Source organism: Coturnix japonica, chromosome 5, assembly GCF_054131305.1.
Source record: "Coturnix japonica strain WE chromosome 5, WE-NBRP24, whole genome shotgun sequence".
Lineage (NCBI taxonomy): Eukaryota > Metazoa > Chordata > Aves > Galliformes > Phasianidae > Coturnix > Coturnix japonica.
Genome location: NC_140667.1, coordinates 7,574,144 through 7,601,378, shown reverse-complemented (window position 1 = coordinate 7,601,378; position 27,235 = coordinate 7,574,144). Strand labels below are relative to the sequence as shown.

The window sequence follows — 27,235 nt, the reverse complement described above, 5'->3', positions numbered from 1 at the left end:
TACATCTTGTCATGGACAATATGTCATATGTTTCTGTGTCAACTTTAGTGCCTTTCTTTGGTTGTGACTGATGGTTTTTCCTTCAGCCAAGTTGTTTTCCTGTATTATGAAACAGACAGCTGCAGTAAATGTTGAGTATTTTTCACAGCATGCCCTTTATGCTGTGTTTATATCCCTAAGGAATTTATTTCCCAGAAAGATTCTCTGTAGCTGTTATACAGATAAAAACAAACAAATGGCTGTGAAATAGGAGAAAGCGGAGCCTTTCCAAACACATATGCATAATTTCTGGAAGAAACCTCATTGGTAGTGATCTCTCCTGTGAATTTTGCTGGCTATTGGTAGTGCTGGGGCATGATCTAAGTTCTGAAGTCAGTAACCTAAATCCCAGCTGTTGCCCACTATTCCCATGTAGTGCGGTACCTATAATGGGGGTTGCTGCATCAGCACTTGGTTCAACAATTGCAATTCTTCCAACAGGCACTTGCCACAAAATCTAATTCCTATTGCAAATAATACCATGTTTTTCTGAGTTGTAAGAAAAAGGTTTTAGGGTTAAGGAAGTCCTCGGCGGACTTGGATTATGCAGAGTAATGTGTGCAGAGCTGTCCATTGGAAAACAAGATTAGAACACCACTGAAACTCCCTCAATGCCACTTAGGGTAATCCTAAAGTGGTTGATACATTTACAGTTGTAGTTTTAATTTATTATGTTGAAGAAGCAATCCTTGTAAAACTACAGAATAGTTACGATACTTTGAAAAACCGCATCTGATTTTTCATATACCGCCTTTCAGTCTAACAAATTTGCTTATTGTAGGGTTGATCTATGGAGCAGCTGAGGGCATATACCACACGTTAATTTTATTGGTACATGTACAACACTGTGTCGTAAGCTGCTCTGAAGTGTTTAACTGATGCCTGCATAGATGTGGGCAAAAGCTCTTTAGAAACCTCTCCACAAATATTCATTTACATTTCAAAACTAATCTACTTCAGCAAATTCTTGTACCCCATCCAGAACTGCTTCTTCCAAATGCAGAAGCAACTTGAATTTACCTTCATGAAAAGAAAAAAAAAACTAAAACAAAACAAATACATCAAATGTGTGTCATTCTACATCTTTGCACAGTTGGAATTAGTAGCTAAAGGTGGTGATTGCTTGATACATATACTTCAGAATTGAGTTTGATTCTTTCATTAACTAGGTTGACTGGACATATTAAATCCAGGCCCATAGAGGAGAGTAGACTGTGTTTTAGATAACACGTGGATTTCTGGCATATCTGAGAAATACAGTGGTTTAGAATGGAATGGATCAGAAGAGTGTTTTTCTCATCAAATGGAAAAGAAGCTTTTCTACATTCTTTAGAAAACCATAACATAACTGGGAAATGTCTCTAAATATTCCCCTTTAGATGGCAGCAGAACAGGGAGGAATTTCATACTGGTCAGTGACCATACTGACTGAGACAGGGAGACAGGCAGGATTTAATTGTCACTTGAGCAGCAGGTAAAGATATTCCTAAAGGCTTTGCTAGCAGACAGTGCTTGGCAGAAAGCACAAAGGCAAAAATGGCTCCAAAATTCAAGTGCTTTTTTTTGATGCTGTAGCCTGTCTCTTGAAGCAGACTCCAGTGAATTCATCCAGATGGGCTGAGGGGAAGAAGGGAGGGGAAAACCTCTCTCTTGAGTGTCCACTGCAGCTGGACCATCCAGATTATGACATGTTTTGTGCCGAGCATGTGTGGAAGCACCGAGCAGTTCATATCTTGTTCTCTTGCCACCCGTGGGCATTCTTCCCAAACTTGTACACCAGCCTTCTGTCCACTCGTTCCAAAATGCCTGTTTTATAATAGTATCTGCAGGGAAAACAAACAAAAAACAAACAATGGAGCAAGTAGTCATAGAACTCAGATTACAGGAGTGTTTTACATAGACATTGCAGCCAGAGAATAGAGTGGGAGTCAGTGTACTCTTTCCAGTCTTCCTTCCCATTAAATGGCTTTGTTGTGACTTAAAAGAGCTTTCAGCTTTCCCAAGTGCCTTGGATTATACCTCCCACTGTTGGAAAGTTACAAGGAATACTAAGCCTTTTTGTCAGTTTTATTTTTAACTAAGATTACCACAGTTCAGCAGAAACTGCCTATGTTACTAAAAAGGGTCATTTTGCAGGTATAGTCCAGGTACTCGGCCGGGTTAGTGTGATAGCTTTGTTGCAATCAGTAGAGTTGGTTGCACCACTTTACATCTAACCCTATGGTCCTATTCGAAACAAAGGAGACTGAGTGCTCTCTTGTAGCCTATAGAATAAAGAGGAAGTACCAATCCCTGTCTGCCCAATGTAAGTTTTCAGGATAGTGATAAGAAGTGGATGTTGAGGCAGAAGTCAAGTGAGGTGAGGGACCCTTCCACCAGTTAACTCACCGAAGTGCTCTGCTCAATTTTTCATATGTCATTCTGTCATTTTTCTTCCTTTGTCCCCACATCTTTGCCAGAGCTTCTGATTTGACAACCCGAAAAATGCCTTGTCCCCTGTCCTCCCATTCCAGAATGCCACTGTTTTCTTCAGGAGAAAGGAGGAGGTCTCTTACGAATTCCCACAAATGTGAACTCTGCAGGTCTTGAACAGGAAGAAGACAGCTTTGCAGCAGATGTTTTATTACTCAGGCAGAATTGTACTTATATCTTATCACCAGTTGGTTATTCTCACTGTCTGCTTACACTTATTTCAATTCAGCTTTCAAAATGTTTGTGCCTTGCTCCTCTATAAATGGAAAAGTGCTCCAGAAAATATCAGTTAAGGGCTTTACAAATATCTGTGGTGCTAGAATCTGTTTTTGATTCCAGGAATTTTACTGTAGCACAGCTTTATTTATTTCATTCATCGGTTCTGTTCCACTTATCATTGACGACTTTTTAACACTGGGTTTAAATTGGTTTTTCTGAAGAATTTTTATTGTTCTTGTCAACTGCTTCAAGGGACAAATAATAACAAAGACTGGGTTGGCTAAAAATGAGATTATCAGTGCCAGTTTCCCAGCACTGGTAGACTATTTCTTTTCCTATTGTTTAACTTAGCTCAGAGGTGTGGTTTTTTGCATCAGATGTCCAACAGATAATGGGATTCTAGTTAAAAACAAACTAACAAAAACCTACTAAATAATGTCCCTTTCTACAACATCTAAGCTTTTCTTGAACACCTCCTGGGGTGGTGACTCAGCCACCTTCCTGAGCAGTCTGTGCCACTGCCTGACGACTCTTTCAGAGAAGAAATTTGTCCTAGTATCTAATTAGTTGGATGTTAATTCACTGACATATGAATGAATGTTGAATCCCAATGTTGACCCCAAGAATTTTAAAATAATGAGTCAGCCCCCTCCAAAGTCCTAAGAGCAACATAAGAATAAGGAAAGTCATAATAATATTTGAGGTTTCTTATTTGGTTCTCTGCATTTCTAATCTTTATGTTATTTTCAGATTGTTTTCCAGCCATTGAGCTGCTAGATGGCTAGAAGCACTTTAAACATGTAAATAGAAAAAGAAACGTGGCTTTAAGAAAAATGCCAAGTACCTCAAGTCTCATGATAAAATCATGAGAGCTGGCAATGCTTAAAAGCCAAACCTCAATGAAATGTTATTTATTTGTGGTATCATTAAGGTTTCTTTTGATAACCACATTGAGCTGGATAGTTAGAACAACTCAGGCTGTGTAATCTTGAGTTTTGAGTTTCAGATACGTACTTACTTGTTCTACCATGACTGTGACATTCTTGGCTGCTGATGCCACCTGCCCTCAGGCATGCCTTATCACGCACTGGGACTGAACTGCAGAATAACGTGAGAAGTGAAGAAGGAACTCCTGAGTCTGGTGGCAACTTGGTCAAAAGGTCACCTATGCAAATGCCATGCAACATTAAGTCAAAGAGGGTATGAGCTACAACTTTATCTCTTTAATAAAACTCCTGCACGAAGTTAAGCACTAGTGAATAATTAACACAACCGTGGGGCTAGCAGAAGGGGGACTGGTAAAGCCTCATGAAAGCAATTAACAGTGAAGACCTACAAATTCATTTCATGAGGTAAATAGCAGAGGGATAAAAGTAACAAAATAGGGGAGCTTCTGTGAAATGTGTTTTCCATTGAATGCAAATTAGTGTATATGAGTATGTTTACTTACAGTCCTTGTTGGATAACTTTGTTTCTTCTAAGTCTGTAAAAAAGGATGTGCCTGTGAGGGAAAAGCACAAGCCAGCATTCAGTGCTTTTCTTCAGAAGAGTATCTACTGAAATCAGTGAAATAATTTTTCAAAGATTTCTTATTTCCACTTCTTGATCTGCTTTTATCCTCCACTTTCCTTAGCCTTTGCATCACATCTACTCATGTGTATCTGCTTCTCTCTCTAAAGCTCACTGCTTTTCTGCTTAGATCACTCCTTCCTCATTTCAGTCTCTTGAAAACTGCTCCTACTTAATGATCACCTCTACTGCTGGAAACAAGATGTGCACAGGGCTGGAACCCTGCGTTAGCAGGCTTCTGTCACCTTGGTAAAGGAGTCATTACTTTCCCAGCATATAAATGAATTCTTTGCACATACTGAGCTGCATTCAGGAAACTTAATCCATGATGAGCAGTCTGGCACACAAAGTAAGAAAATGATAGACTTGGGCCTGCTTGTAAAGGTGCAGTTGGGTGCGTTGCCTGCTGTGTAGTGGCAGCCTCGTTACTGGACTGTCTACGTTGCTTTTCCTCACAGGCCTTGGGCAATGCATAGGGTGGATGGGCATGATCTGTTGTATTTAACTTATACTCAGCTGTTGTGCGTCAGCTCTCATAACTTCATCAAACAAAACTGGTCTACTTTCTGAGAAGAAGAGCAGCCTTCACTATGTTGGGTTACAGGAATAACTGTGTGTTATGTCTCTCTGTATCTAGTCTGGATGTAACCCTGGCATTGTGCAGGTTGAGCAGTTTCAGCAGAAAGGCCAAGGATGGAGCAGCTCTGGAGCCTGCACAAAGATTTGTGTGGTCTAGGGAGGAACCTTGTGATATGTGACTGTCCCCATGGCTACATCAAGAGTGCCAGCTGTGGCTGTGTCTTCCCTTAGGGCAGCACCTAAGCAGCCCACCCGTTCTGCTGTTCTTCAGCACGAATCCCACAGTTTCCTCTAGCAAAAACTTCACACAAAAAAGCACTGCTTTCTGTTTTGCATTTGGTTTCTGGAACGCTTACCGTGCATCCTGATGTTCTGTAAGATGAAATACAAGTATTCACCACAAATGCCTGCAGCATCCAGGAACTCTTCCTGGGTCATGTTGCACAGCTGTAAGCCACTGATATTAAAATGGGAAAAGGAAATGCAGTTGGCATCTAGCTTGTACTGATCACAGCAGAACTGCAACCATTCGCAGACGTTGTGCTTACTCCAGTGCTCTGGGTGGATAGAAGTCCAGAAAGAATCAGAATCTGTAACATATTGGGCAAGAAAGAGAAACACTGTGATGCAAAGCTCATCGTGCTCTTCATTTTAATAACCACGTCCCAAGCAAAACTGATCCCTCTTCTTTCTTCTGTTATGGCTGCAGATTTCCTTCCTTATTCTTTTAGAAAACACCAGGCCCTGCCTTCTGCATTTCACTTACTGTTGTTGCCACTCAAATATGAATGCTAATTCTCTTAGACCTACTGAGAGAAACTGCTTACATGCACAAAAGACAACATATCTCTCAAAACTATAGAAATAGATTTTTAAAAAGTAAAAGAAAGTTAGAGAATGTGTACGAACTTAGCACTGTGTGGTAACAACGAGAAATGAGTTCCCAGGCTGAAATAACCTGACATACTCTCTTCCAGTTATATCTGCGGCAGTTGGGTAAATGCCATTAATTTTCATTTAAAATGATATTAGTGTTATAAATGGAAATACTTTTTGTTACATTAGAAACTTATTATATATATATATATATATATATATATATAATATTTATAATATTATATATAGAATATTTATAATAAATATTAAATTATAAATAAATTAAATATATTTAATATTAATATTAAATAATAAATTTCTTTTAATACTTATATTATTTGGCTTTGATAATCTATCTGAATCATTTATTGTATTCCTGGAGTGGCTTAAGAGTAAATAACAAAGTAGAAACATGTAACAAAGAAGCAACATTACATGATACTACCCTCATTCTCATACATGTGCAACAATCTAGCACATGAATGAGAGTAGTATCATGTAATCAGGAATGATTTCATTTATTTTCAGATCTAGCAGTGTTGTATTCTTGACTTATATTTCCCACCATCTCAGTCTGGTCATCCAATTTTTACTATTATATTTTCAAATGAATCCCAAACATCTGATTTTAGGTACTGCTTACTTTAAATGGCAATTCAAATTAGGTTATGATAGCACCATGAGCAAAGTGAATTGTAGCTGTCATTTGTCTAGACAACCAGCTCTGAGTGCAAAATGATGCAAATAGTCTGGGTGAGTTTCCACAGTAAAATGAATTCCAAGGGCTTGAAATTGTGACAGAATAACTGAAATATGGATCTCGCATTCTACGTGGGCTTCTGTTAAATAATTAATACTTCTAATTAGAAGTCCTAAAAGTTTACAGGGGAATTTGTGGTTGCTTTCATGAATCATTCCCAGGCTATAAATATCTTCATCTGTATGCACATACAGAATTAATGTAATACTGAATCTCTGCTGTGACATCCCCATAAAGCAAAGAGGTGGGCAGAAGATCTGGGTCTAGCTTTTGGGCCCCATTGCTTAAGGATATTTGAATCTGAGATTTTATTCAGCTCCTGATTTAAAAGGGAAATCTAGTGAGCCTGACATTGGGTTGGCTGCTCTCAGCCCTGCAGACGGCATACACCTGGCTATGTCAGAGTCTGGAGGTTTCCTTGGGGGGAATGGGAGTGCTTGAAACACTGGGCTCACAGGGCTTCTGCCAGGAAAAAAAAATTGCTTTAATACTAGGCTTGAGCACTACAGGAATCTCAGCTTTAGAGGCTGCTGAAGAAAAGCAGAATGCTGAATCGATCTCTTTTGGACCAGGCACACTATTTTTATTTAATCTTGTGCCAACAGCCTCCAGCCCCCTTAGGAAAGCTGGAGCATCCCCAAGTCCCCAGCTAGACAGACTGACTATGGAGGGGCCTTTCCATGGGATCGGGCATACATCCAGACCCATGTTTCCTGAGCTGCCTTGTGAGTTTTCTGTCCTTCCATGGGTACAGTGAATTATCTCATATTGTTTTGGCCCTTGGTCTTGAAAATTTGACTTGACAGTGATAAATATCAGCTTCGCAGGCACTACAAATGTCACAGCATGTTTCTTTCATGGACCAGCACTCATCCGGTCTGGTTTCCTTGTTTGCTTTGGCTTTGGAAAGGCCCAGATTTTTTTATATTTATTTTTTGAATATTCCAAGGCCCCATGTTAATGTACATGATGAGTGTTCAAAATGTGCTGACACTGAGGTGTAGCATTTGCATGTGCTCTTGCCTTTTAGTTCTTATATCTGGGTTAGACAAGCAGGGGAGCTTCCCCTTCTTCCAGGCGATAGACGTGACTGAGGTACTGTGCCACTTCAAACATGCTGCTGGAAGAAAAGATCAGCTGAAGCCAAATGCTCTGCCAAAGGATTTCAGGTCTTCTTTTAGAGAAAAAGAAAAGGTCAGGCACAATTTCAGAGCACTGTTCCAAAAGCATAAGGCAAGAAGGCACCTGGCAGGAGCTGGGGGCAGGAAGCTCCCTGTGGCAGGGCAGTAGTGTGCCTAAAGCTATGAAAAGGTCACTTGGGAGGAGGATGGTGGACAGCTGAGAGCAGAGAAGAGAGCCCCAATGGAGCTGTTGCCCCTTCCACTTGTTTTAGATGATTTCCACTACCTCTTCTATTTCACTAATTGTCTTGCTAGACCTCTCCTGAAACCTGAATATCTTAAACCCTTTTATGCCATCCAGTAGCCAGCCCTTGGGAAATGTCATTTGAAGGCATAATCCCACTGGGCTGCAACTGTTGTTTCAGTCAACAGGCCTGGTTCATGTCCTCCAGCTAATACTGCACCACGAAAATGAGCCTCCTGCTTTGCAGGGGATGCGGCTTTATCTGTAGTGAAAAGCAAAGGTGAGGAAGACATGAAGTCCCAGGTAGGGTCAGCAATGCAGGCCAAGGAAAGACAGCTGTCTAGGTTTTCCTGGGATGCACTGGTTTCTGCATGGCAATGGCAATCCAATGTTGCATATGTGCTTTCAGTTGGGGAGAATACTTCCATCAGCCATAGCAAATCTGGGTGGATGCAATATTGTCTGCTTATACATAGCCCAGCTGCATGTAATGCCAGGCAGACAGCCCATGCATGTACCTTTTGGCCAACCTCTTGTCAGTTGGAAAAGATGTATATCATCTAAACATAGTGTTTTGATTTTTAGAGACAGAATTTCCATACGTTTTCTGTATTATTTCTCCACTATTAATGCTTCTGTATTATTTTCCAGCTCTCAGTGATGGAAAATGAGGACAATAAATGAAAATGATGTAATAGTTTAGTAGTTTAGTGTCACAGATCTTAACTTCCTCCACTTTGTGTATATAAATAAAGATGCCTCCAAAATGTAAACCCTGGTATGTTCTGATTGCCAGGAAGTCGAAATGTAAGAACATGAAGATGACTGTTGTGGGAACTGTAAGGGCAGACTAACCTTGCAGTTCTGACAGGAACATGAGGATAGTCCCAGACTGAGAGCCCCACTGAGCTGCGCTCCAGTCTGTGATCAGGTTTACAGGAACAATTTCATATATTCAGGGAAACTATTGGACTTGGACTGGTACAAGTGTTAATCTGAGCTTGTACATAAAACTACTAATGCTCTGTCTGGCACAGGAGCTGAGTCTAGTAATAGCTTTAAATCAGTAATCTTCACCTGACTCTTTCCAGGCAGACTTGTTGTCTATTGTTCATCTGAATATATACATATGTTTTATATATATTTATGCATAATAATACACATTCCCATTTGGAATACCTTTGAACTTGACCTTACACTTTTCTTTTTTCTATTAAATACAAAACAAGTTTTCAGAAGGCGTTGGGATCACAGCCCTGAAGCCCGTTGCTGTGACCAGGAGAGATCTACATTCTCCTCTGTCTTCATAGCAAAGTTCTCCTTGAATTGCTGCTCTAGGACTGCTCCTGCACTGCTGCGACGGTTTTGTTTTTTCTGAGCTAGACATGTTAAATATGCTACTTGGCTACTGTGAAGGAAGGGAAGGAAATAGGAACAGAATTCACAGATTCTACCACGTTGGTTTAAATTTTGTTTGGGAAAGAAATGATTGTAACCACGAGGAGTTTACAGGAAGCCTAAAAGCATCAGAAATTGAGCTATAAAAAACTTGTGAATAAGGAAATGTAGCTTCCACAATGGTCAGAAAAGGATAATTATTTCCTCTGTTCAACTTTGCCTGGCAAGAGGGAGACTGACCTGATTGTTGCACAAAATTCTGCTTCTAGAGCGGAGAGAGCTTTGCACTTAGCTACAAGCAGAGTTTGATTCATCATCACTGCCACACTGCTGTCCACCCACTGCTGGGTTTGCTCATAGCCGTGCAACTGTTGAGTTGCAGAGCTCACGCTGATAACAAGGAACAGATGGCTGTAATGCTGGGAATTGTCAAGATGCCTCAGAAGGGCTGCTCTGCCTTCAACAAATGCTGATCTGCTGATAGCAGAACTACTTCACAGAGTCATAGAAACACAAAGGTTGGAAAAGACCTCTAAGATCATCCACCTACCACCTATATTGCTCATTGAACCATGTCCCTCAGTACCTCTGCTACAGGTTTCTTCTAAGTTGGAATGAAAAGTACTATTAAAGCTATATGTATATATATATATTTAAGTAAAAATTTAATTCCTTCAGGGCTTTAAAGAACGGCCTTTTAGTTGAAGCAAGATTTATATTCCACCTCATATATCATACAAACACTGAGCAGACAAATTCAACCATGCAGAAACAAACACTAAGTCCTCAAAGGCCATGGATTAGCACCAACGGAAGCTGTGTGGAAAGTTTTGTTCCTTATTACTCAAACCATGCCTTAGCAGGAAAGTACTTTTCCATAAGGCCAACACTGTTTTCATTTAAGAGGACAAAAATAGCTTAGTGAGAGAAAAATCATGCATGAAACCATAAATCTTCCCCAGATCTCACCACAAGTTTGGCTCAGTATTGTGACTTGGTTATGTTACCTTTCTTTACAGAAACTGGATGATTCAGAGAGAGAGAGACTGTTCAGGAATTTACACTGTTTTAAAGGGAGAAGATTTAGGATGAAATCCTCTCAGAGCTGGGATAGCCATGTGAGGTGCGCAGGGTCTCCATGTTCACAGTCAGAGAATTTCACACTTAACATCTGCAGAGGAGAATGTGATGTGTTTCTGGACCCACACAGTTCTCCACTGGCTTTAGAAATCCCAGTTTTTGGGAGCTACGTGTGTGATCTGGTCATTGATATTCATCACAAATAATTGGCCCAGTATATGGCCGAAGTTCTGTACAGTGGAAGTGATCTCAGGGACAAATTCTGCACTCTAGGCAGATGGGATAAACAAGGAGTCAAGAATCTGAGGCTACTGCTGCCTTTCTCTCTTTGTTAACTGCACTTTCCTTTGTGAGTTCGTTCTTGCATTATATGTATCACCTTGCCAAATGAGGGGAAAACACCACTCTTTCTGTGCACCTTGATAAGCTAGCAATATGCTTGAGAAAGTTAATTGGACCAGAAAAGGTCCCCTGCATATACCAAAGGGCTTGAAACTGGATGCTTATTATGGTCCTTTTCAACCCAGGCCATTCTATGATTCTAAGAAAAGACAAAGGTACAAGAGTGGGCTCAGCCTGTTTGCCACTCAGTTTATCTTGAACTAAATTAAACTGAAATTAACCTTGAGTTATTGAAAATGCACATTCTTCTTAATTTCAGTTTCTATCTACATACCTGTCTGATGGTCACAGGTGGGATAGTCATCTTCAGTTGGCCCAAATATCTCTGTCCAAGACATCAGCGGATCACAAACCATTGTGTTTGACAGCAACGTGCTGGGTGTTACTGAATCCAGCATCACCTTAAGACAGCAATACATTAGTTGAAGATAAAAAGGTAATATTAAGAGTATAATTTTTAAGTTAGACTGGCATTATTTTCTTGCTGTGAATGCATTGATCTGTGATGCACCAATGGCCACCACATAAACTTCAATTGAAGCTAATGATCTTCTTTTGAAAACTGCAGTGAAGTAAGACATTTAGGAGCAACGCAGCTGATGAAAACACCACAGGTAGACTTGCAGTCAAAATGATTGCAATGACACATTTCTAAGGATTTGAAGATGCAATGCATGCATACAAAAATAAGAGTGACAAACAAACTATTACATAAATCATAAAATAATTAAAAACATGTAGATGAGTTTGACACTGATTATATGATATAGGTGGTAAAAAAGCCCCTGTGTATGAGAAAACATCAGATGGGCCATAAGGATGTTCACCGTGTCTATGAGATACTGCCATAAATGTCAGCCAGGCTAAAAACTAAGAATTTATGTAGAGAACTGGGGAACTATTTCAGATGTTTCATGCTTCAAGGAAGAGGCTTCTTGCACCGAAAATGAGATGACTGCAGTATAAAGTAGCTGAGAACTGGTGATATTTCAATGAAACTGTAGTGGTTGGTGAAAACGTGATTTATGGTAGAAACTAAAGCTGGCACAGAGAAGAGACTTTGTGGTCCATCCCACCCTTTTCTGCCTATGCCACATACATATACATGAGTACACACACATGCAACTCACTTTTCATCATGGCCAAGGCTCACAAAATCCAAACCCCCACAGTTTCCCACATGCAGTAGGAAAGGTGATGGATTGGAAGGATTGAAGGAAGTTACAAAGAGGATTTTAAACACACAGTGCTTTATGTCCTAGTTTCCTCTTTGGGAAACACAGAAATTGTTCCATATAATAACTGCTGTGAAGACAAAAATGGACCTGATTTAAGCTCTTGCCTTCCAGATTCTAGAAACAACTGCTCCTGACAATTCAATCCTTTCCTTCAGACCTAAGCTGCCTCTGCCTTTCAGAACTAGTGATGGTCCCAACAGAGCTCTTTTATTCCTCTGACTGAGTGGCCCCTAATGTTATACTTGTTTACCAACCATTTTGAATGCCAAAACAGTGGCTTTTTTTTTCTATCTGAGTGGCTGTGCAACAAAATCCAAACAGAAATGAGCTCAAAATGCTTACTCAGATTTTTCTGAGTGGGATTATTTATTTATTTGTTTGATTGTTGTAAACTGCAGCAGAATTTCACCACTCACTTATCACCAAGGGGTGGCAGGACAGGCACACGCAGAAGAGCTGAATGGGAGCTCATGGAACAGGGAAGAAGGCAGGGAGAACTACGAGTTACTGCTAACTCACTTCAGTAATGACAGGACAGTGCTAGAGAAGTACCTCCATCTGTGCAGTAGGTGATTCCAGTTTAGTACTGCTAAACTGGAGATATAGGAAAGAAACAAGTGTACAGGACACATGCAGTGACAATGATGTTCCTGACCATTCCCTTGGCAGACAGCTCACCCTATTTTCCTGTGACAGTCATCCCCAAAAGGTACAATGATCATCTGGCTGTGAATACATTGTGGTACCAACCCGACAGGCAGGAAGAAACCCCCCAAAGCCAACTCAGTTTTGGTATAGCAAATACAATATCTCTGCAGGTAATTGGAGAAATGTGCCTTAAGAGTGATCGCTAGACTTACCTGGCAAAGCATCTCCCCCACCCTTGACACCTGTCTGCACATAAGTAAGATTTCACACAAAGACAGAAGTATCTGGAATGAAACCCCAGTCCTTCTCGAGACAATTTTCCCCTAAAATTCATCATGGAGAGCATTTCACTGTATATTTCTTTTGCTTGACAGTAGAAAATAATTTCTATCTGACAGTTTCACAAGTTTGCTAGAAATACAAATAAAAAAGATGTGAGAGGAAGGTGAGGCTGACACATCCTCTTTACAATAAAAACTATTTCTTGGTTGAATTTTTTTAGTCCAGTGCTTTTAGTAGGAAAAAAAAAACCACAAAAACAAACAAAAAAAACAGCTGAAAATAGTAATGGCTTAGACAAAAGAATATGTTACCTTTGAAGATGATAATTATTTCTCCATCTGGGTAAGACTTAACCCAGAGAGAAGGATGTGGTTATCATTTTCATCATCGCTATCCAAACATTAATGACAGATTAGTGGATTCACTGCCTGGCTTGTGAATTTTCATGATGATTTTTCCCAAGATGGAAAGTAGATTTGCACAAGGTGGAGTGATACCTGGGATGATGGATGAACTAGAGAGAGCAAAGTATGATCCAAAACAGAGCCAAAGCCATTGGTTTTAGAAAAGTTCTGAATGAGTCACATGCTTGATTTTGTAGTTCCCTGTGAAGAAAACTATTTATCCAAGCTGGGAAATTAATTCTGTGAGAGGAAGGGCAGCTTCAGCCCCTGCTGAGGACTGGGCCTCTTCTCCCAGTTATGGGGCAGAGCTGCCAGCTCCACATCCAACAGCTTGGCCGTGTGCTGTGACAGGTAGCAAAACCCATTTAGGAAGGAAAAATCCTGTTTTGCTCATACACAGCTCATACTGTCGCTCCTATACAGAGCTATGTATGCTCCATAAAATAATGTTAATTCTTAACATTACTAACAAAGGTAATCTCTTTTCAAATACATCATGCAAACAGGATGCTGGTTTGGGTCAGGTCAAACAGCATTTCACTGTTAGCCAGTGCTGCTTAGATACACACATGGGTATCCACTTAAATCCACTTTGGGGAAACAGAAAGAGGAAGAGGCAGTCACTTGTTTAAACAAAAGGAGAGCTTTACAATATTGGCTTTATCCCAGCTGGTGGCTGGTTGGAAGAAGCAATTAATTTAGCTGTCACACTGCAAACGTTCTCTTCTGATTTAATGAGACAGGCCTAGATTGTTAATTTATTAAAAAGCATTTGTTGAAGTTCTCCTCTATTAATTCATTAAACCAAAATCAATTGTTTATCATTAAAGAGAGGAGGTGATGCGCAGTAAGAGTGACAGGCACCACATCAGCTGAGTGCCTGACAAACCATCACAGCTAAAGCACCTTGGCAGCCAACAGCTCTTTCGAAAACAGCGACTTCAAGAAAGAAATGGAGCTTACTTGCAGGCGGGCTCTTAGTCCTGATGCTGCAGCTAAATCCAGAAGCAGTCTTGGGAGCCAGGGGGAGCAGGAGGCGTCAGCAGCAGCGCAACCCGGTGCTTGGAAATAAAGCCACCTGTGGGACTGTGATATACGGAACACCTTGCAGACAGGTTCGTTTGGTTTTTCAAGTTCTTACACACACCCCTTTTGATGACAGTGATAATATATAGTATAACACAGCCGAGGGAACGGGGGAGAAACATTCTCAAGTGCAGAAAGTTTACCTTTATCCTGAATTGTTTTCTTCTCCTCCTCTAAAAAGTGTTGATTTATGTAAGCCTGACTCTTGGACCACCTTAGGCAAACCCTGAGTGTTTAAGCACTTGAACTGAGGTGGCATTTTCACTCTCTCTTTTACAGCCTTAGTATTTAAGAATGGTTACTGCATTATATTCAGAGAACTCGAAGCCTAGAGAAGTGGCATTCTCACCACTTCTGACAAAGACCAGGAAAATGACTGGTGAAAATCATGGAGTAAAACACTGACAGCGTGGGAGAAAGGACAGTGCTCACGTGATGTCAAGTGACATCTCTGCTCTGTACATAGAATCATCAGGGCTGGAAAAGAGCACTAAGATCATCTAATCCAACCACCAACCCACTCCCAACATGCCTGCTGACCACATCCCTCCATGCCACATCTACACTGCTCTTGAACACTTCCAGGGATGGTGACCCTACCGCCTTCCTGGGCAGCAGTGCCACTGCATCTCCACTCCTTCTGAGAAGATGTTTTTCAAAACTGTTTTATATCTCACAGGGCCTGAGATCCCCCAGACCTGCAGGGCTGTAGCCCAGATACAACTGCCTTTACGTTGTTGCTGACTACCAAATTATGTGAATTTTAATGAGGATGATGTTTGGCATCATTAGAAGCAACAGATCAGAGACACCGGCAGTGGAGAGAATGAATTGGAAAATGAAATGAGCACATCTAATATAAAAGAACAGTTCTTAATATAAATAAGGAGGAGCTTTGGTCAGCCTAGATCAAAATATTTTTGTGCCCCAGAGCTCCACATTAATTAGTAGTCTCTGGAGGATGCCTGAGTAAATAGCACGAGTTAAAGACTTGCGCACGTATGACACCTCAGTTTTCCAAAGAGGTGCTGTTTCTAATGCTGAAGATACCTTGTCCTTTATTTGCTTAAGGGATACTTAGGAGTAAGGTTCTCCTGTCTTCAGAAATTCCACGGCCGCAATTGTCATTCAGGGAGGAGCGGGAGATATTAAATGAGGCAAACACAGAGCCATCTGCTTGTGGGATCCCTTTGACTTAGTCTTCTGCTATTATTTTAAGCCCTTGCTCCAAGCTTAGGCATTTGCTTGCCCAATTACTGCAGTGTCAGAGTGCGTCCACTCCTGTGCACATCTCACACTGCTGTGTGACCCTAAGGAGCAGAGACTGAAGCCAGGTGCTGCAGCGTGGTGTGGATACAGGAGCATTACCATCTCCCCAGTGCAGCAGGGCCATGCTCACGGCTTGTGGGGCTGTAATGGATCCACCCACAGGCACAATGCACCCGAGGCTCATCACCTCCTGCTACACAGGAACATTGCTCTGCACTTCTGAATCCCCAGGGCAGCACCAGCCTGTGCCATGTGCACTCATCTGCCTGAGCCTCAATGCTCAGCACATGAACAAAGGCTCTGCAGGTTTAAAGAAGATTGACTGGGCTCCTGAGAGTAGCAGGAAGAAGTTATTACTGGATTAGCCTGTGACATCACCTTTCACAATTTTTAATAAAAGTTCCACTCACAGAGCTTTGCAGGCTGATCAGAGAAGCATTGCTGACAAGTGCAAATGGACACTAGGGATTTCCACAGCGAGGTGGTTCTGATTCAAATGCAGCTCAGATTTCCACTGGCTACAATGAACTTCGTTCACAGTCTATTAAGGGGAGTTTGTCTCATATTCCCTCAGTTTATGGCCCATTATTATTTTTTATCTCATGTAATCATCTGAGTGACTGCAAAGAGACTTTGACTTGTACTATATGGCCCGGAGAGTGTGCTGGTGAAACCAGGTTAATAATACTTACTATAAATACTAAGTGAGGCTTTTTTTTCTTTCAGTTACAGCAATACAAACTCAAATAACTCCATTTCCTCTACTCTGAATGAATGAACACCAAAGAGCACCAGCAAGCTGCCCTGCCATAACAGAGGGTGCCATAAATATATTCCTGTGCAACATGGCCTAATTGTGTGCATCTTGGGTAACACATCTCCCAGGCACAGCCCATCCCAGTGAGCCCCACATGGCTTGTAGAAAAGGGAAATTTCCCTTCATTGGTTTTCCCTTTGGAGCACCAGTCAAAGTGTCAATGGAAGCATCAAGTACCTGTGGAAAGGCAGTATAAAGGCCCTGATCAGTGAGATCTCAGCATGTCTGAGACCATAATGTCCTCATGTTTTCTTCCAACCTGATACAAAACTAATCTGAGTGTCTTTTCCTACAGAGCACTATGTAAATGGGCAAGGTAAGAGGAAAGACCTCTAAGAAAAGAGGCAGCATTAAGGTTATATAAGAATATAACAGAGAATACACTAGAGAAAAAAAAAAAGCCCTCACATAACCAGTTTCTAAAATGAAAGATAAGTCCTAAGCATATATTTATAGTTAACACCCACAATGGATGAGATATCTTGGGACAGCTTGGAGGATTCTTTTCAAGGGGTAATACTTAGAGTACATGCAAATTGCTTTCTGCTTCCAGCTACAGCAGCAGAAAAACTGATTAACTATTATTTCTCTATTCAGAACTGACTGGCACCAAACAACTCAGTGTGTCACATCTTTATCACCGGATGTGTAGATCCTCCCCTCCAAGCAAGAATCCTTCAACTTTCCCTGGAATATGCAGAAATTTCTGGGACATCTATCTGGAAATATATTTGTTGGAAAAATACATTACAGTTAATAAAATGATGGACTGACTATGTGAATTAAACCATTTTTTCTTTCACAGATATCACTCCACAAATCCTGATATACTTCTGATGGACTGTAAAAGGAACAAACATCTGGAAGCTTAGTGACATGCACGAAATACATTCAACGAATATTGAATTACTGCCTCTTCAAGTGTGCGATCCCACTCTGTGCTGCCATCAGGGATGCCATGCTGAGCAACATTGCTCATGAAGTCTAGGCATTTAACCAGCCTGAAGTATTGCTGTGATGTGACTGTGTACAGAATTTCTTATGTACCTGGGCTAACATTTAGACCTTTGATATGGCAATGTATCTGTTCCATGTCTTTCACTGGGGAGGGCAGTTCACAGCAAGAGTTCTCCCAGACTTTTCCCAGCAAGAGAGATTCTTTCATTTCTGAACATACTTCATGCCTCAGTATCTTCCTGCAGTGATCCTGACAGTGATTCAGTAGGCCTACCCTCTGCAGCACCACAAAAAAACAGTGATCCAGGTAGACATACACAGACCATCTAATTGCTAATAGCATCACAGCTCTCAGCACCAACCAGAGGTAGGAGAAGGCAGTTTTTATTTAATGGGTTTTAAAGCTGTTGCAGAAATACTAAGTCAGGGCCTGAAGCAGTGATTGAGCACCTGGTGGGAAGGCAGGACCAACCCAGGGGTGCACAGGTGCATGCAGTGCACCTGAGTGACTGGACAGGGTGGAGCCAGGATCCATCCCTTCCCTGACCTCATTTAAGGATTGGCAGTGGAATTGGGTTGGTTTTCTTTTTTCTGGAGATCCTTGCCTCCTTGAAGCCTTCTAAGGGTGAGTGGATTTTTTCCTATGTTGCTATGTTCAAAGCTGTTGCAGCCTACAACTTTGCTTCTGTGCTGTTACTGCTATGTTTTCTATTGTATTATAGCATTACAGTAGCACTTTCCCTGGAATATGTAGAAGTTTCTGGGATGTGCATCTGGAAATTCTCTTATATCCTAGAGATTTTCTCTATCGAATGCAGTAGGGTTGTAGGACAATAGAAGTACTGACAGTTCTCCTTGGCATTAGTTGAGATTATCATAGTACGTTACATACTTGTATACTGTGCAGTTTTGGCCCAAAAAGATTTCTGTGAGGTCATAGTTGAGTGTTTTCAATATCAGAATAAAAACTGGTGGCAAAAGGAACATTGAGGAAAAGCCAGGACCGGAGCCTTGGTGGTGGAGGCTGGGTAGCACCTGGGCTTTTTGAGTTTGGCTCCAGCAATAGGTGTTTACATTTGTAGCTGTACATGGGTCAGAAAGGAGGCCCTTGTTCTTCATCCAGTTCAGAGGAATGATTTTTTTTACTTCTCTTTATCAAAGTCTGTCTTGCTGGATTCATTTTGGTGAAGAGGAGGCTTTGCGGATGTTTTAGTTGAAGCACAGGGATTTACCACCCTATGGGAGAATTTGTTGCTTTTTTTTCTGCTTGTTAGCCTCTACTGCTTGACAGAAAGGAAGCAGGCAAGGACTATCCACAGGTATTGGTCTCTTAGGTTGCAATCCAGCTTACTAGGATGATGAAACTTTTCTACTTTTTAGACCTCATTCTTATCCTGACTGCTTAACTACCTCTTGGTTTTAGATGCTATGAATGGGCAGCCCGTTCCATTTAACAACATAATGTTAATGTATTCTTCCTAAAGAATGCCGGATAGAGTGAGAGCTCTTTTCTCACATCCACCAAAGTAAGGGTCACAACACTTACTTAAAACTTTTAGTTGCTTTTATTAAGAGAAGAATAACCAAGGGTGTGTCTTTGAGCTTTAAAATATGATGGGAATTCCCCCTACAGACTTAACTTGGAGGAGTTAAGGAACAATGGCATAGATCAGAGACATCTTAGGGGTTGGAAAACAAAAGTAGCGATCAAATCAGTGCTATAAAAATAATCACCCTTTTAAAATACCTTTCACTTGTTAACAGGGTCCATAAAGCTTCTGCAAGGTGAGGGAAGAAAATATCTCTTTCTCTGAAAAGTCTCAGTGCTCAGTGTTCATGTGGAGGTCTGCACTGAAAGTGATCATGCCTCAGGATCTCAAATAATTTCTCATCTGGGAACTATTGCATGTGTATTCCCCATTGGATGCTCTCTGGAAAGTGTTTTAATCTTTAACTGTAGTAAGTAAGGAAGGTTGTTTTGAAGGCATGCTCATACACAGTAGATCCCTTTTCTTAACAAGTCTCTCTATGTCTTTGGACAATATATTCAATCGTTTTTAAGGTGGGGACAATTTTCCTTTCTTATTTACAAGAACCTAAAAGAATCTCATTCAAGAGAACTGTGCTTTAGGTATATATGAAAAGTTATACCTGTCTTCACACCTTGTAGAATCTGTGGCTTTGTTAGCTTAAGGTTTCTCCTTTATTGAAGGTCGTTGCCATAAGTATAGGGCTGCAAAGCAATCCTTATGCTTTGGCTCAGGGAATTATTGTAGCTTAATGAATTAGTGCATGCTGTTTGTAATCCCCTCAGCTAGACTGAATAAATGAACAGTGGGATACAGCATGGCTGACTCATAAGCAATGAGAAATGTGGGGCCTTTGGTCAGGGGGAGAGTGTCAGATTCTGCATCCTGGAATGAGTGGATGGAGCACAGGACTGAAAGGCAGTTCACCCTGCAGCAGGCTTGGCTAAATTCTTCTCTGAAAGCAGTTTTCTAGGGATGCTGGTGAACTTGGATTCCTCCAGCATGGTGTGTAAGGAAGGGTGATTCCCTAATTCCTACTGAAGCTAGGTGTTGCGCTGGGAGCCTGGCATTTTGATGGCTGGAAAATATAGTCATCAGAAACGAGGATTTTGGGTATCTTTTTAGTAACATCTGAGCTCTTCTCTTTTGGGCAGTGTGGTATCTGTATGATTTTTTTGGCAGTCACTTAGTGAAGTTTCTGAATGGAAGGTGCTTCATGATTAAATTATGAGTAATTTTTACAGGCAAGTACAAGGAAGCAAAACATGGCACAAAAGAGCCTTGTATAGGTCACATCTCTTATCCTGAATCTACCACAGCAGAACAAAGCAGGTGAAGGGCAGTAAATATACCTTGTGAAGGGGAAGCCCTGCAGAAAGCACCCAGATGATTCTCACAACACTTGGAATTAAGAGGGGATTTTTTTTTTCCCCGCAAGTAATCAGTTGATGCTAAGAGCCATAAGGTTCAACAGCACTTATTGCTGTCTTTCTTTGCATAATTTATCATGCTGCTGCAGCTGCTGAAGATGCCCCTTTAGCCTTGAGACAACCTCCTGTAGCAACAAATTCCACCAAAAGCCCCACTGTAGACATTGCTTCTTTTTAGGGGTCACAGCTGGTCATCCTCATTTCTAAGATACATCTTGATACATCCTATTAAAGTAGCAGCAGCGAAGCTGAGTCTTTTCCACACCTGAGTGTTTTCACACACTACTACTCATTGAAGCCAACCAAGGAATAGAGCCTTTAAAACAGCTCTTGTGGGTCAGACCCTGACCTTCTGCTGTTACCTCCAAGCATGGCAATCTGATGTAGCTATTATTTAGCCCACACGAAGAGCGTTTGCTCAGGTGTTGATCCTTCAGTGTCAGATCCTTCATTTTCTGTGACTGCTTTGCTCATGAGCATTCAGGTCCAGATACACAACCTGCAAAGCTAAAATCAGCTGCCATGGATGTGATTAGCCTTGTGCAGCCCTGGTGTGCAGGCTCCCTGCTCTCCTTGTGAGTCATGAGAAGCAGCTGGAAGAGCTGGAACAAAACTCCCAGCTGCACTATCACTCACAGCCTCAGGTTTAATCAGAAGGTCAATGTGGTTCTCAAGTGAGAAACTTTAGATTAAAATATAAACAAATGAATGAGAAACGGTGCCAAGCTTGGAGGGATTAGAGGATTCAATGAAAGATGAAACTTCAAAAACTGTTTGAGCCTGTTTCTTAATCCTTGAAACTCAAAGGCACATTAAAGTAACCTCTTGCTACACACCTGTGCACGTCTTTGTCACTGCCTGCAAAGGCAGCAGGCTTATATTTTTGCAAAGGTGGGCATCTCTCAACAAAATAGCTGTACACAGTTCCAGCTAAATGAATTCTTTCCTGGGTGAGAGAAGGGTAAATTCCTTTGATGCTAATCTAACCTTATGAAGGGTTGTTGGTGACCTGAGGCACAGGAATCATAAAAGTACTCGTGACAAATTTAGCTAGGAAATTTGGTTGTGAGAATGATTGAATCCTGCAAGATGCCATGCTGCTGTGGAGACATGTAGGTGGACAGGACTAACCAAGTAGCAAGTTGGGTTTCTGTAGATTTATAATCTTCACTGGTACACAGAAAAATATGCAGCAATCTTGATTGAAATCCTGCTTCTGCTCAAATGAGGTTTTCTAGGTGGTGGGTCACAGGAGAAGGGCTCTTTCCATGGGAGGAGTTTCTTCTGCCTAAACTGTTTTGCCAATAATATTACATGATGTTTTCATAGAGGAGAGCACTGCTTCAAAAGTCCTTTCAAGCTGTGGTCTGGAATATCAGAGGGGTGCAGAGGTCCCATGGGCCACAGCAAATTGTGTCTTGAAGCAGAGCCCAGGGACTAAAGGAAGCAGCTAGCAACAAGGACCTCTGCTTGACTTCCTGTCCTGCCTCGTATTTCTTTGGAGAAATATGTGCATCTGAACTTTTGTTTCAGTTCAGCCCTGAAAACAGGTGTAGCAGTGTGTCTTTCTGTACAGAAGTGCAGTGTGTTTCTGTCACTATTTGCAAGGACCACCTGATCCTCTTTTAGTGCTTCAGCGTGTTGAATGTCTCCTTCAAATGACCTTGTAAGCAATCGGTGCCACAGCCAGATGAAACTAACGCTTACTTAGGTGGCTTCCAGAAAGAAATGAAAACTTCTGTCTGTTGTTTTACAGGCACTTTGGGCAGAACAGAAAGCCTAATGCTGCTGATGTTGTTGGCTGGAGAAATGCTTTTGACATTTCAGGAATTAAGCTTGAAGGATTAGTGAACAAATGGTACATTGTTGTGTACAAAGAACAATCTTTAACCCTTCAGGCTTCCTGAAATGCTATGTGCCTTGTCTGGATGGTCAGTGAAGAGACTTTGGGGAAGGGGCATTTGGGCTTCCTTTCATTGTTACAAGTCTAAATTTACATTTGAACTTGGGGAAATAGAGGGGGGAAAACTGTGAATGTTATGTTAGCAAGTGCTGGAGGAAAGACTGCAGGATTGGGCAAGCTGCAGAGCTTTGTGTGCAGGACAGGGAGTGGATCAGAGGAAGTGTTAATGTGCTGAGTTTACATGCTCCACTTTACAATGGACAGGTGGGAATCTGGCTTTCTGGCCACTACTGCAACCAGAGAAACATCCTTGAAAGATTAGCACTGTGGTGCTGCTCAGGGTTTTGCAAATGCAGCTGTGAAGCCAGCCCTTGCCTTAGCTTAGGGGCTGGGCAGTGAATTTTGATGTTAAGCAAATCCTTTGTCTCTCTTTCGGTAGCATATTTCTGTTCTTGAACATAGTGTTAGTTTATCTTTTTGTTAAGAGTTCTAAACTAGAAGTTCTGCAGGTTTACTCTTTTTTTTTAAATTATTTTTTTTATTTTTTATTTTATCCCCCAGCATCAGACCAGGAACATATTCTACAATTGATTCCATATAAAACTACTTTAAATAAGTTGTTTTAAAATTGGTCAGTTGTTTTTCTCTTCCTGTTGTTTCTTCTCCATGAAGATACTTTGAAACTTTAATGAATTTAAGGGATTATTTTGCTGAGACTTGGCTGGACACTCTGTGAAATATAGCAAATGCTTACTGTCACACGCAGCTCCGAAGGAGATGAGGATAAGAAGTGAAGGTTGATAATCACAGTGTTTTAGGACTGAGAAATAATGCAGAAAATCAAATTAGCTCAATCTGTGAGGCACTGCTCGGTAATAAGGACATTGTCTTTAGAAATGGAGCCTGAGAACTGTTTTTGGTTAAAGAGGAGAGGGAGGATAGGAAAAGGATCAGGGGCTGTGGAACCATTCATGTGCAGACATAAGGAAGAAGAGAAAACAGTGACAGGAGACATAACAAGACCTGCCTGGAAACCCCAGAAACTGCAGGTCTGTCCCAGTGCTAGGTCAGTGTTTGCCAATAGCAATCACACATTTGGCCATCTCTAGTCCAATTAGTCACCAGGTTCGATCTGGTCTTGTCAGGTGTGATCTAGAAGGATCAGAATGCAACTATGTGACCACAGCATTGCAAAAAATATGGTGGCTGATGAACTGAAAGGTAGAGCAGGACAGATCGTTCTTGCTAGACTGAAAGTTGAACGTAGTTTTCTTACTGACTCTTTAGGATTAAGCTATAGTGATATAGGTCTATGTGAGAGCACTGGATTAGGAGTTTAACATGCTTCAGCATATACACATTAACTTAACCATTTCACTTCCATTTTCCTGGATAAGTAAAGATCAGTCAGGAAGCTGAACTGTGAGCTAGCAAATCTCATCTTACTTTCTGTAATTATTGCTGTATTTTTTGGCATGTAATGGCCTCGGCTAGGATCACAACATGGTACACACCTCCTGTGACTACTCCTATTAGTTTTCCATTCTGTTGACTTACAGGTCTCCAACTTTTAGCAAGGAAGTTTAGAAGGCATGTCCTTACTTTATATCCAGTTCCATTTACAACCTTGAAATATTTTCGGGTCTTAACATGCTCAGGCTGTACCAAGGCCAAGCCAGATAGTAATCGGTTGTCATGCTTTGAGAACATTTGCTTGTAATGTGTCTCTGTACGTTTCTGTGATGGAAGAGCTGCAAGTGAGATGCCTGGGGAGGGCAGACATGGGGAGCAAAGGGGAATTGATCTTGTGTGTGCATAGAAAATGAGCAAAGTGTCTATGTTGACTTTTGCTGTTGAAGTTTGTGGTGGTGTTTTCCAAGCTTCAACTTTGGCTCATCTCAGAGCCTGCCTGAGAACAGCATTAGTGGTCCTGTAGGTTAGACACAGCTTTTGGGATGAGGATACACCTGTCATCAGACAGTGCTTTTCCTGTGATCAGTAACGAAAGCTTTACAGACACAAGAACTATTCAACCTTCTTGCTTCCCTGTTTTATCATGTAATTCTTTGTGCTATTTCTTTTTCTCATATAAACCTGTGAACATTATCTCTTCGGGAGCCATCATTGTGTGGATTTCTAATAGTCATTTCAGTTTTCAAAGAGGAACAGTGCCTTTATTCATCTGGTTTGTCTGGAAGAACTCTTCAGTGCTAAAACTGATAGCAGTCCTCCCTCACCAAAGTATCTGATGAAGTAAATTTCAGAGTGTGATTTCCAGAAAAATTAAAACCATGGCTATATATAGCCATGCATCTATATATAGGAAGATAGGTAGCACTTGAATGTATCATCTCACACTGCAGTATTATTCCAGAAGGGATACAGAAGCAACCCATAGGTAAAGATATTTAGAGGAGAATGCTGAAAACCTCAGCGTAAACCATTTTTGTATAGTACAATTTGCTTGCATGGGTTAAACAAATCCTGCTAAGACTAACTTACAAAACAAGAATAAAAGATGGAGACTTTTCAATGGCAAACTACTTTTTGCTCACTTAAGCTCCTTTGAAGTATTCTAGAGCTCCAGGTGCTGCTGTGTACTTTTCAGTTTGAATATGTTTCCATTGGGTTTTAGGTTCAGGATATATACGTTTGCATTGAGTATGTCACAAAGCGGAACTCTGTTCTGGAATCTATTATGTATCTATATCAATCACTTACAAAGAGAATCAGTTGGCTGCCTGCAGTAACAATATCTAGGATATGTATGATTGTTTTGCAACCATCCTTCTTGTTAGCTCATTAGGAAAACAACAGAAGACAGCAATAAAACCCACAAACAAGACTAAAAACACAACTGAGGAAGGAATTGCATGTCATCAGTCACTGGGAAACCAAATTATCAAATTTATTTCAAGCAAAAGATGTCCAATAAAACATGTGGCTAGGAAGTAGTTCCTAGACCATAAGGTGGTTACACACAAATCTCACAGTCTTTGTAGTTTTTAGTCAGGACAGAGTTGATTTTTAACTTATGAAACTTTTTTGTGTGGCAGCAGAGTGGGGGGAAAAGAGGTTGTTTAAAGTCAAATTTCATAAATACAAACCAAAATGCAGGCTGAAACAATAAGCAGGCTGGGTTGATAAAATAGCTCCTGAGAGTCCATGCTTCCCTTAGTAGCGGGTCCAGGCCTAAGTTCATGACTCATGCTGGAAATTTCTCTGTAGAATTTGCAGTTGTTGTTTGGTGGACAAAGCAGAGACTACGTGGGCAGGCATATACTGCCTTCCCAAGCAGGTAGGTGCTGTCAGTGAGGAATGTGGCTTATGGGCTAAACCCCCTCTTTATGGCTCCTCTTTAAGAAGAAAGATCCAGGGGTTAGGAGATCTTTTTTTAAGATACTAGGCGTTGCATTTTCTGATAAGTGTTTGCATGCAGTGCTGGTGAGGAATCTGATAGGGCAGCATTTTTTTCCAACAGAATTTTCCCTTTTGTAAAAGAAAAATAATTTTAAAAATTGCAGTTCTTTTTGAAAAGACACTGACTACGTTGAACACGTATTACTGGAAATAGCATTCTTGATCAAATCATACTGTAAGGAACTGCTTGGTTCAAGTGTGAGAAGCTCAAAGCTAGGTGACAATATTGAGATAGATAAGCATTTCTTAAAGCAAACAATCATAGAATCATTAAGGTTGGAAAATACAGCTAAGATGATCAGCCATCAACATATCACCACAGTACCATTAAACCACATCCCTCAGTGCCACATCTACAGGTTTCTCAAACACCTTCTGGGGCAGAAAGTGTCTTGGATAGCACTGAAGTTATGGGACTATTCCATCCAATGAAGTGATTTTCATGTTCCATCAGTTAAAAGAATAAAGAACAGATTTTGATTCAGTAGTGAAGCAATAGTGCGAAAGAAACCTCCCTATGATGGACTGCAAGGCAGACTTCAAAAGAATGCAGGTATCTGTTGTGTGCACATTTGTTTCCTTGTGCAATTGAGCTATTGTGTAAGTGGTTCCCAGCATGGTAAACAGTTAAGGCAAGACAGTGAGATAGCTTGGCCAAGCATGTATTTATTTCAGCTGTTAATGCAGTTTTGATGACTGTATTTGCACAAAGATGTGATATTGTATGTCCAGTGTTGGATAACCTTAACATTTATCATCACATTCAACACTAAAAAGCAGCAGCAGTCATCAAAGACAAACATCATAAGCTCTGTATTTGCCCATAAATTTTCTGTGTGGCGTCTGTGACATTCCCAGAGGAATATTAATTGTCCCCTTCCAATCCTTAGCTATTTCCTGGTCTCTCTTGAATCTTGTATCTTATTTCATTAGCAAGGTGAGGAAAAGGGGAAAAAAAAAAACCCAAAAACCTTTACACAAACTTAAATAATTTCCCACTGAATTACATGATTCTTTGCTTGATTTCTTATGTGCTCCATTAGTGTGCAGCAGTGAGACACTGTTCAGATCAGATGGAAGAAAAGAATCTGAGACCCCACCAGCCAATTTTAACTGTATTTGATGTGGAAACAGCAGTTTGAACAACAATACAGGTTCTGTGGATGTGGTCAGGTGCGGATCTCTTGGTCTTGCTCCTTATAAAGACACTCCTTCTGATTTTCCCTTTTCAAGAAATTAATTGTTTTAACAAGCATGGCCCTTATGTGATGGGTTGCACAGACAGCATATGCCAAATGAGGCAGATCTGATCCTGTTGAAAAATAACTTGGGAGTGAAGAGCTGGAGACTATAGTATTCCTTCATCCTTTGCAAGAAGGTGATTGTGAAGATCAGAGCCGCTGCTTTCGGTTTGGGCTTATTCTCCACCAGATGGTGCTCTTCCCCTTGTCCTGAGGTTGTTTTCGTTCAGCCTCCGTCAATAAATAACCTCG

The 27,235-nt window shown here is 40.9% G+C and overlaps 1 protein-coding gene and 1 long non-coding RNA gene across 3 annotated transcripts; one reads left to right on the top strand and one right to left on the bottom strand.

The window, feature by feature from the left end:
* Nucleotides 1-1,237: 1,237 nt before the first annotated feature.
* On the bottom strand, nucleotides 1,238-14,414 carry ELF5 (E74 like ETS transcription factor 5). Of its 2 annotated transcripts, none has more exons than XM_015863606.3 (7): nucleotides 14,295-14,414; nucleotides 11,034-11,160; nucleotides 5,235-5,468; nucleotides 4,181-4,231; nucleotides 3,749-3,895; nucleotides 2,428-2,623; nucleotides 1,238-1,862 (listed from the first exon to the last, which is right to left on the bottom strand). In XM_015863606.3, exons 2-7 carry the CDS (start codon nucleotides 11,155-11,157, stop codon nucleotides 1,766-1,768), a joined length of 849 nt encoding a protein of 282 aa, XP_015719092.2. In that variant the 5' UTR covers nucleotides 11,158-11,160; nucleotides 14,295-14,414; the 3' UTR covers nucleotides 1,238-1,765. The 2 variants fall into 2 exon arrangements, with proteins under 2 accessions (XP_015719092.2, XP_015719093.2); XM_015863607.3 differs by lacking the exon at nucleotides 14,295-14,414 and adding an exon at nucleotides 13,239-13,355.
* LOC146760640 (uncharacterized) lies at nucleotides 13,994-17,277 on the top strand. The gene is made up of 2 exons (XR_014946968.1): nucleotides 13,994-14,446; nucleotides 17,101-17,277. It is a non-coding gene; the product is annotated as an uncharacterized LOC146760640 (long non-coding RNA).
* The last annotated feature ends 9,958 nt before the right edge of the window (nucleotides 17,278-27,235 follow it).